Genomic DNA, 10,915 nt, shown 5'->3' on the forward strand with positions numbered 1-10,915 from the left:
TCCAGCCTCTTGGCATCTGCTGTTCCCCTTGCCTGGAAACTCTCCTGCCCTTCGATCACCAGTGTAATTCAACATTTCTCCTGAGACCTCGGTCAGGATTTAAGTCCATCGCGGCCACACCTAAACTTCTACTCTTTTCCTTAAATATATTTACATGGGGCGCCTGGGTGGTTCAACTGGTTAAGCGTCCAACTTCGGCTCAGTTGGTGAGTTCGAGCCCCACATTGGGCTTTCTGCCGTCAGCCCGGAGCCCCCTTTGGAACCTCTATTCCCCTCTCTCTCTCTCTCTCTCTCTCTCTCTCTGCCCCTCCCCCACTTGTGTGTGCATGCGCATGCTCTCTCTCAATCAAAAATTAATGAACATTTTTTAAAAAGTAGTTTATGGGAACTGTCACTCACAAAAGAGAGGAAGACCTGCTTAATCTCCTCCCTCTCACCCTTTCGTAGCAAAGGAAGAAGAGGATTCCATCAACTCATAAAGTGTATCTACAAGCTGAAAATTAATTTAGAGATGAGCAAGGATGACTTCTTCAAAAAAAAAAAAAGGCAATCCAGAGAAGCCAGAACGCACCCTGTGCTGCTGATCATAGCAGAATTAAAGCCAAGAGCACAACTCACATCGTCAAAGTGAATGAGTCACAGTACCTGGCGAGGAAGCAAGACTCCAGCCAGACCCCAGTCAGAACTAAGGGTTATGGCTCCTGCAAATACAGATGAGTTCCTTTAACTGTTAACAGCCCAAAGATGACCCCTGCCCTCACACACGAAGCTAAAAAAAGGAATGGTCGCTGACAGCACTGGAACAGTAACTGCACCGGCTCAGATTAACCATCCATCTGATTGATGTAAATCCAGATACACCTCACAAGATGTCGTCAAATAAATCCTTTTGCCCTTTTGATTATAAAACAAAAGATACATGCAGGAAATCACCTAGAACATACATGGATGCTTTTACAGTAATTTTAAAAATAAACACTCATGAAATTACCACTACAGTCAAGACATAAAACATGATAGCACTTCAGAAGCATGCCCAGAAGTAATCACTCTCCTAGTTCTCATGATATATAGTTCTTTCCTTTCCTTTATAAAATTTCCACTTACGTAGGTTTCTAAGCAGGGTTGTTTGTTTCAAATTTTTATCATAATGGAATTGCATTATACGTGTTCTTTGGGACTCTGCGGCTTCTGCTCATCATTGTGTTTGTGACCCCAAAGTATTTATGGATGCAACGACATGACATTGAAAATTTGATTTAAAATACTGTGAAGATTGGAGGAGCTGCAAAGGATATGTTGAATAAATTGGCCATAAATTGATCACTGTTGAAGCCAGGCAATGGACACATTAGATTCTTCATACTATACCCTTCACTTTTAAATATGTTGCAAATTTTTATAACCAAATATTGTTTAAGTTACTTTGTGAGATTTGTTTTAACCAGTTTGTTCATTTTCATTACCATATGGTAATGGTTCTCTAAGGAGGGCCCCCAACGCAGGAGCCTCAGAATCATCTGGGAATTTGCTTGAAATGCAAATTATTTGGCTCCCCCCAGACTTACTGAATTAGAAACTCTTGGGGTAGGACCCAGCAGTCTGTGTTTCAATAAGCTCTCCAGATAGTTCTGATACATGCTCAAGTTGGATAACCACTATTGAATAGTATTCTATTGTGTAAATGTAGCACAATTTATTTATCCATTCTATTATTGATACACATATATATTATTTCAAGTTTTAGGATTCCAAGTTTGTGGATATTACAAATATTCCTGTACAAGACTTTTGGTGACAAGAATCTCTTTGATATATACCTCATGGTAAAATAGCAAAATCGTAGGGTGCATGTATGTTTAACCACACACAATAATGCCAAACTATGTTCAAAATGATTTACCAATTCACCATCCTACTAGTAATGTACGGAAGTGCCCTTCGTTCTACATCCTTGTCAATACTTAGTATTTTTCAGAGATTTTAATGGTTGCCCTTCTAGAGCATTAAACGCTTTTAAGCTTCCCAACTTGGGATAAAAAAATATATATATTAGGGAACAGATATATTAGGAACTAGAACTCCAGACATGAAATCATAGTTTTGCAAATATGTTAGTTGGTGGGTTTGCATGGAATGGGCCTGATGGAGAAACTGAAAAGATCAGTGGGACTATACGTTGCAAAGCAACATGGACTCTGGTACAAACTGTCATTGACAAGTGAGGCAGAAACAAAGCAGAGACCTTATGGATGTGCTAAACACTTTCCATTTTATTCCCAGTGAAATGAAAAGCCAATGAAAGGTTTTCAGAAGAGCAATTTACATAATTGTACTCTGTATTTGTATATATTTAAAATATCTCAGGCACACATCCACTTCTAGCTATGATGAAGCTACTTGATGCTTCAGACCAATGCTTCCGCTGAAACAACTAAAAAAGCTTGATAAAGCACAAAGACACACACACACACACACACACACACACACACACACACACACCCCTGCTTGTAGCCACCACAGAATTCTTGAGACAACCAGGAATTAAGGAAAACAAAATAATCCTGGAGAAAACAGAACCACAGAGCAGTGAGTCAAAATCCTGCAGGCACTCTTTCCCTTGAGATATTTGCCAAAACTAGGTGAGGGAAAGGGGCTGAGGATCAGGCAAAAAACCTCAGCAGAGCTGCTTGTGAAGAGGCAACAATGTCAGAAGACATATTGGTAATCTCTTGAGGACAGAAAGACAAAATTAAAGACCTCAGAGGCCAACATCCCAGTAATAAGGAAGGGGCAGAAAACTAAGCCCAACACTTGGCTGGTATTCCCCTCAAGACATTGGTTGCATTCTGAAGTTGCATAGGGCAGGAGGCTAAGAAGCCAAGGAAGAAGGCTTTCCTTTTCCCAAAAGGCTTTCAGTGGGAGTTTTAGCAATCTACAGTGCTGAGGAGAGAATAGAGTACTGAACAAGCCAGGGGGAGAAGTCACTGGGAACACCCCCTGCTCTCAGCTGAAATCCCAAGAAGGCTACATCCCAGAAAGAGGCATCAGCCAGTGGCAGACAGAACTCTATCAACACTAAAACACAGTCTATAGTAACACAAACCCTAATTGGATTACAATAATCATTCCACCAATATGCCTGCCTACCAGCTATTTTCTCTGGAGGAAAATAACATCATCTACAGCATCTATAATTCTTCATAAAAAATGTTGAGTGTATAATCAAATGTACTAGGCATGCCAAGACATAGACCCAAAATCCAGAGTTAAAAAACTGAAACAGATCACACACAAAGCAACCACAAGTGATTCAGATACTGGAATTAGTATAAAAAGAGCCTATGTATACTCAAGAATGTAATAACAAGAAGGAGAAATTACATGAAAAGGCAGAGAATTCAAATCAACAAAAAAGATCAAATACAGAAAAAAAAAAGAAGCAAATGAAATTTCTAGGAGTGTGAAATTAATAACTGAATAAATAATGCTGACCAACAGATTAGACATACGAGAAGAGATGATTAATAAATTGGAAGGCAGGTCAAGACTTTTGTAAAAATGAAGCACAGAGGAAAATGGAAAATGGAAAATAGAGTGTAAGAGACATGTGTGATAAGAGTAAAAGTTCCAAATTACGTAAATTTGAGACACAGAAGAAGAGAGAAAGAATGAGACAATAAAATTATTTAAAAAGATAATATCCAACTGATTGGAGATATCAATGCAGAAGTACAAAAATTACTAAGAACCTCACCCAGGGCTGACAGCAAATAAACAGCAAAAATTAATCAATAATGCCAGACCTGGGAACAGCACAGAAAAACTAATAAAAACTAAAGACAAAGAGAAAATCCTAAAACAGCCAGAAGAAAAAAAGACACATTATCTTCAAAGGAATAATAATAATGTTGGTTAATGGCTGATTTTTCAACAGAAATGATGGAAGCCTGAAGACAATGGAATGATGTTTTAAAGTGCTAAAAAAAAAACCCTCAAATATAGAATTACATACTCGGAGAAAATGTCATTCAAAAATGATGGCAAAATTAAGACATTTTCAAATAAGTAAAATCTGAGAGGACTTATTACCAGCAAACCGTCATTTAAAAAAATGCAAATGAGGGGTGCCTGGATGGCTCAGTCAGTTGGGCGACTGACTTCGGCTCAGGTCATGATCTCGCAGCTCCTGAGTTCGAGCCCCACGTTGGGTTCTGTGCTGACAGCTCGGAGCCTGGATCCTATTTCAGATTCTGTGTCTCCCTCTCTCTCTGCCCCTCCTCCGCTCCCATTCTGTCTCTGTCTCTCTCAAAAATAAACAAACATTAAAAAATTAATTAATTAATTAATTTAAAAAATTCTAATAAAAGTTTAACTGGGCAGAAGAAAATGATCCCAGATAAAAACACGGTAATGTAGAGCAAAGCAAAGCTAAACATGTGGGTAAATAAGAGTGGCTATTAACTGTTTAAAATAACAAAAATAATAGATTAGATCTTTTAAATATGTAGATTAAAATGCATGATGACAACAACACAAAAGATGTAAGGGGATAAATAAAACACAATAAGGTACATTACTATACAGCATAATATTTATCCAAAAGAAATGTAAACATGTCCACAAAATGACATGCGTATAAATAAATGTTTATAGTGGCACTATTAGTAATAACCAGAAACTAGAAACAATTCAAATGTCTATCTACAGGTGAATTGATAAGCAAGATAACTGGAATACTATTCACCAAATAAATAAAATACTGACAGACTAAAATCTATGGATGAATCACACATATACTGAGCAAAAGAAGCCAGAATTAAGAGTATATTCTCTATATAGGGGCTCCTGGGTGGCTCAGTCGGTTAAGCGTCTGACTTTAACTCAGGTCATGATCCCTCGCGGTTCATGAGTTCGAGCACCACGTCAGGCTCTGTGCTGACAGCTCAGAGCCTGGAGGCTGCTTCAGATTCTGTGTCTCCCTTTCTATCTGCCCCTCCCCTGCTTGCCCTCTGTCTCTGTCTCTATCTCTCAAAAATAAATAAACATTAAAAAAACTTTTTTTAAGAGTACATACTCTACTATTCCCTTTATATGAGGTTCTAACCAAGTAAAACTCATTCATGATGCTAAAAAGTCAGGACAACAGTCATCCTTGGGAGCAGCAGAAACTGGAAAGGGGCAGAAGGTTGTAATATTCAATTTCTTGATCTAGTGGCAGACGACACTAAGGTGTTCACTTTGTAGAAACTCAGCATGCTCTACGCTTAGGCTTATTCATTTCCCATATGTATTTCCAAAAGACATTTAAAAATGTATTTCGGACATACGGAAAGTTATACAAAGAAAAACAAGACTGTATCAACCATTAGAATTAGAAACAAAACATTACCAGTATAGTTCCGTGAGCTAGTCCCTCATGACACCTCCATCCACCCCACCAGAGATAACCACTCTTATGAATTTGGTGTTCTCCATTCCTCTGCACTATTTTTTCCTTTACTCCTTAGATAAGCTCACCTAAACAACATATAGAACTGTTTTGCATGTTTTTGAACTACATATAAAATATAATGTGATTTCTATTTTTAAAAGATCATTCTAGGGGTGCCTGGGTGGCTCAGCCGGTTAAGCATCCGACTTCAGCTCCGGTCACGATCTCGCGGTCCGTGAGTTCGAGCCCCGCGTCGGGCTCTGGGCTGATGGCTCGGAGCCTGGAGCCTGCTTCCGATTCTGTGTCTCCCTCTCTCTCTGCCCCTCCCCCGTTCATTCTCTGTCTCTCTCTGTCTCCAAAATAAATAAACGTTAAAAAAATAAAAATAAAAATAAAAATAAAAAAAGATCATTCTAATAGGGGTACAAGGGAACTTTCTGAAATTATAAAAATATTCTACATCCTGGCTGGAGTGTTGGCTATATGGGTACAGACATTTGTCAAAACTCATCAGACTATGTATTTATTATCTTTGCATTTCACTACATGTAAATGTTATCTCACTTAGAATCAATTTTTTTTAAACAATTTTTTTTTATAAAGAGATCATTCTAGCTTCTTTATGGGCAAATGGATGCAGGGTGGACAGAAGTGAAGCTAGGAAGGCGAGTTAAAATATTCCAGTAGACCTGATAAGTGTCAAACTTACCTACCTGAGGAGGAAGGAAACAAAGACAGGTTGTGGGCACAGTTCTTTGAGCAGCTTAACTCCAGTTACTGGAGGGAGAAGTGAGGCCAAAAGGAAACAGAAGATCAAGCTTGGCCCATTGAGAGAAAACACTGAAGACAAGAGAGGAGGGATCAAGGAAGGAACAAAATCCTTGGGGTAAAAGGAGATGGGAAGATGTGAGGTGTAGGTGGTTTGGCCTTGGCCAGGACACAATATCATCTCATTTTTTAACTGGACTGAAATAAAAACAGGTACAGATATAACGTGAAAGACTGTTTGGTAGTGGAAGGATTACAGCGTTCCCATCCAATAACTGTTACTTTTTCAATGATCATGAATCATTCATTATCTGAAGAGGATGGGGAAGGGAATGCGGCCACCTAAGAAGAATGGCATGAAATTGCATTGGAAAAGGCTAGAAAAGCATCCAGATGAGGTGGGGTGTGGCTAAGAAAAATCAAAGGCTCCATTTTGGATAAATGAAATGCTCAATAGATAGCCAAACTCTTGTAATACAGTAAGAGCTCAAAAGCAAGATTATTATTCATCTTTAATTATGCTGCACAAAGCACACTGTAACCTAACCTTGAACTCAAGATGGAATGGATAAATGAAGACTAAAATTTTTCATATTTTCTTAGCACATTTTTGTATCGTTGGTCATATTCTACAATGGAACTGAAGAAAACAACCTCTTTAGAAAGAATTCACCTTAGGGGCACCTGTGTGGCTCAGTTGGTTAAGCATCCGACACTTTACTTGGGCTCGGGTCATGATCTCACTGTTGTGGGATCGAGCCCCAAGCCAGGCTCTGTGCTGACAGCGTGGAGCCTGCTTAGGATTCTCTCTCTCTCTCTCTCTCTCTCTCTCTCTCTCTCTCTCCTTCTCTCTCTGTCCCTCCTCCACCCCTGCACTAGCTCTCTGTCTCTCTCAAAATAAATAAACTTTACAAAAGAAAAAAAGAAATAATTCACCTTAGACATCAAACACATTTTCTTTTTTCTCATTTTTTTAATTTATTTTTTATTTCTTTTTTTTTATTTTTTCTCATTTTTATTTCTGTGTGTTCTTGGAAGAAAAGCAATCTGTGTCTTCTTCCAGTGTTAAGTTTTTCATTTATCTAAAAAAATGATATGTTCCTCCTCTAAAATAATTTTTAAGCAGAATTCACCAATGGGACACTTCTTAATAGGAGGAAATAAGGAGACAGAATCTATCTCCCTATGTAATATCACAATTTGTGACAATTGTAAGGATATACGTGACAAAGAAATTAGAGGCTCTCGCCAAGAAGGATTAACCTCTCTGTATCTGAGACATCCTGCTGCTTGCTGGTAAGTCACATGTGCACACTGAGTGAAGAAAGCCTTTGGCTCATATATAGGAACCTCAGGGTCGTCCCAAGCCAAACCTGAACGTGCCCAGCAGAACAGAAGCACTGGCTGTGTTAGGACACGAGTTAGTATCAATTATGAAATGAAAAAATTATAAATGTACTTCTTGCACCATAAATTAACATTTGTTGCATTACACTAAATTCCATTTAAAAGGACTGCATTCATGCACGAAGCTCAGACAGGCTTAGCGGTCCAATTTTTATGCTTACAATTCATGTATATACTTACTATGTATATTGAGTGCACTCTCCTAGTTCCTGTTGCCACAGCCAGACTGTGAGTGCATATGTTTTTGTCATTCTTAACTACAGTAATTCAGAACTTCAGCTGTCAAGTTTAGAGCTAATATTCTTATATATGCTGTTCACGCACTACTCTAAAAACTAATTCCTTGTTTGCTGTCGGAGGCTCCTACCTAGCATGATATAGAAAATGGCAGGATCAATTTTTTAAAAATAACCTAGATCTTTAAACGCAGATACAATATATCTTTTTTTCTTGAAAATACCCCTTTCCTATCACCCCCTTTCTTCAGTAATTCTAAACCCTGGTCAAGCAGTAAAATAGGAGAACATGTTAAACATCAACAAACCACAAATAGCAGTGTTTACAGGGAGGAAAAGGAAGAAAATCTCAGTTTCGTGCTACACCATCCTTTGAGGCACTGTCATTTTAAATGTGGAGCCACCAATTATTTCTTCTGTGCTGAAAGGTTTACACATTTAAAGGTTCTGTAGGTCCACAAAGAAAATAAGCAATCATTTCTCTGTATCATTAAACACAACAGGATGCCAGTCCTGTGCTACTTTTAAAACATCAGAATTATGTGGGTGAATATTAAGGTTTAATATTTCAGTTTCAAGAGAAACACAGTGTTATTGTGTGGCCAAAGAGCACTGGGACCATACTTCAAGCTGTCAGTTGCACTGTATTTCTAGGACCAAAGATGCTCCACTGCAGAATTCTGCAATCCTAGAGTCTGAAGAAACCCTGGGGTCTCCTAGCCGGATCCGACACCCAGGACAGGAATTTTTCCCCCAGCATCTCTGACAGATGGTCAGCCTCTGTTTCAATTACTCCACTGGGGAGTTCTCAAGAGAAGATTCCCAAGAGATATGATGAAGGGCTAGAACCAACCATTCAGATACGGAGTTAGGCTCCAGTCAGCACGCCTGCGGGATACAGACAGCGATGCCAAACACTAAAATCAGACTTCCAAAAGCATGAGATTCAGAATCAGCAATCATAGGAGTGCAACGTTCCGACATGTAGAACCCCCAATTCTGGAACCATCTTCAGTTCCTTCACTGGCCCTGGGGAGCAGCTCCCAAAATCAGGAAACAAGGAGGCTTTTCAACGACTGATTTCTTAAAGTAAGAAATGACACTTCCAGGCTCACAGCAAGGGTTTGTCAAGTTCAGAGAGGATCAAATCCCTTCCGTCTGAAAACCAAGCCAAGGGACCCCCTGGTGGAACTGCTAATGCTTAAAATACTTTAACTTTGGTCTTAAAATCCTCACTACAGTAAACTAGAACATTTTGGACTCTTCTTTTAAAGGTGTATATAGGCTATGCTGTAACTGAAGTTGCTCGGTTGGTGTGTGGGGGTTGATATTTTAGGCGCAGCCCTTTATCCCTCCGAGGGGTCTGGCTTATCCTCCTAAGAAAGGCAAACGCCGGGGGAAGGGGGGGGAGCAGCCCGCACATCCCCAGGCGGACCCCGGGACCGGGCGGCCCGGCCCTTACCTTACCTGTCGATGCTGATCACGCACAGGGTCATGATCGAGGCCGTGCAGCACATGACGTCCATGGCGATGAAGACGTTGCAGAAGAAGTGGCCAAAGATCCACTTGCCCCCGATGAGGTCGGTGACGCTGACGAAGGGCATGACCGCCACGGCCACCGAGAGGTCGGCCAGCGCCAGGGACACGATCAGGTAGTTGGAGGGCTGGCGGAGCTTCTTGACGAAGCACACCGAGATCACCACCAGGCAGTTGCCGGCGATCGTCAGCAGCGTGATGAGCGTCAGGATGGAACCGATCACAACTTTCTCGGCTCTGCCGTAGTTGATCTGCTCCCAGCAGCCGGAGGCATTGTCCGGCGGCGCGTCCCAGGTGGGCACCGGGCTGGCGGTCACCTCTGGGACCCCGCGCAGCAGGTGAGGCGCCCAGGAGCCCGCGACCGGGCCGGCGCCGTCGGGGCTCAGGTCCGGCAGCCCGCGCCCCACCTCCGGCAGGAGCAAAGAGCGGAGGTGCCCGTAGAGGTCCGGGCGGCCGCTGCTGTTAACGTCCATCATCGTGCCGCTGTGCGCTGCTGCCCATGGAGCCGGCGCCCCCGCCACGCGCTCCGGCCACCGGCCCGGGGGCTTCACCTCGCCGGTTCCGCTCCGCCCGGCGCAGCCATGGGGCCGGCGCCGGCCGCTGGGGGGCGCCTCGGCTCGGCCTCGCGGCCCGGCACGTCCCGGGCCCCCAGCCGCTGCGGACCACGCGGGAGCGCGGCCGCGCCGAGTCTCCCTGCGGGAGGCGCCTCCGGCACCGACGGACGCCCGGGACGCGCGGCTCGCGGGCCGGTGGGCACGGCTCGGCTGGCCGCCCCGCAGCCCGCAGCCCGCAGCAGCCGCGCGCCTCGGCCGAGCGCGCCCGGGAGGCAGCGGCAGAAGTTGCGGAGTGCGCCCCGCCCCTCGCGCCCGCCGCCGCCGCCGCCGCCGCCGCCGCCGCTCCCCTGCGGCAGCCGCGCCGCGTCCCCGCCGCCGCCGCCGCCGCCGCCGCCGCCGCCGCTGCCCGCGCCCCTCGGGCTCCCGGGACGGGTTTCCCCGGCTGTGTCGGGCCGCCGCCTCTCCCGCGCCTCCCAGCTGGGCGGGGGGCGGTGCTCCACGCGCCTCCCGGGATCCCGAGCCGGTTCGCTAGCTCGCAGATCCTGCCGTGCGGCTGGAGGCGCAGACCCCCTCCGACAGACCCGAGCCTCCTCACTGTACGAACCACACACGGATGGGGGAGGACTCGGGGGCCAGAGGACGTTCGGACTCATTGCGAAATGAAGAACCTGGAGAGGATTTTTTTTTCTTAATTAAAAAACCTTTTTTCGAGCACTACACCAAGCAACAAATAGATACTTCCGTTTCCTATTTTGACCACTTATGGGAAAAAGCGAAGATGGAAAAGGAGAAGCAGCCAAAAGGGTGGGGGGTGGGAGATCTGAAGAAAGAAAACAGGGAGAGGGTGAGATGCCTTCAGGTCTTCGCACCCGGGTGGAGCTGGGGGGCTGGGGGCTGGGGACCTCCATGGGCTTCAACCCATTCTGACTAACCCCCCAGCGTCTAGAAGCAGGCCTCTCGGGCTCTGAAAATAATCCCTG

General features: G+C 43.9%; 1 protein-coding gene across 18 annotated transcripts in view; it reads right to left on the reverse strand.

Annotated features, from left to right (window-relative positions):
* The window catches only part of HTR7 (5-hydroxytryptamine receptor 7), a 139,628-nt gene extending 129,472 nt beyond the window's left edge, over positions 1-10,156 (reverse strand). For 15 of the 18 annotated variants that reach the window (XM_045040396.1, XM_045040386.1, XM_045040395.1 and 12 more), the window contains exon 1: positions 9,313-10,156. In XM_045040396.1, coding sequence (XP_044896331.1) covers positions 9,313-9,857 — 545 coding nt within the window. In that variant the 5' untranslated portion in view covers positions 9,858-10,156. The remainder of the gene's footprint in view (positions 1-9,312) is intronic. The other 3 variants (XM_045040398.1, XM_023240711.2, XM_019814076.3) reach the window with 3 other exon arrangements.
* Between the last annotated feature and the right edge of the window lie 759 nt (positions 10,157-10,915).

This window comes from Felis catus, chromosome D2, assembly GCF_018350175.1.
Source record: "Felis catus isolate Fca126 chromosome D2, F.catus_Fca126_mat1.0, whole genome shotgun sequence".
Lineage (NCBI taxonomy): Eukaryota > Metazoa > Chordata > Mammalia > Carnivora > Felidae > Felis > Felis catus.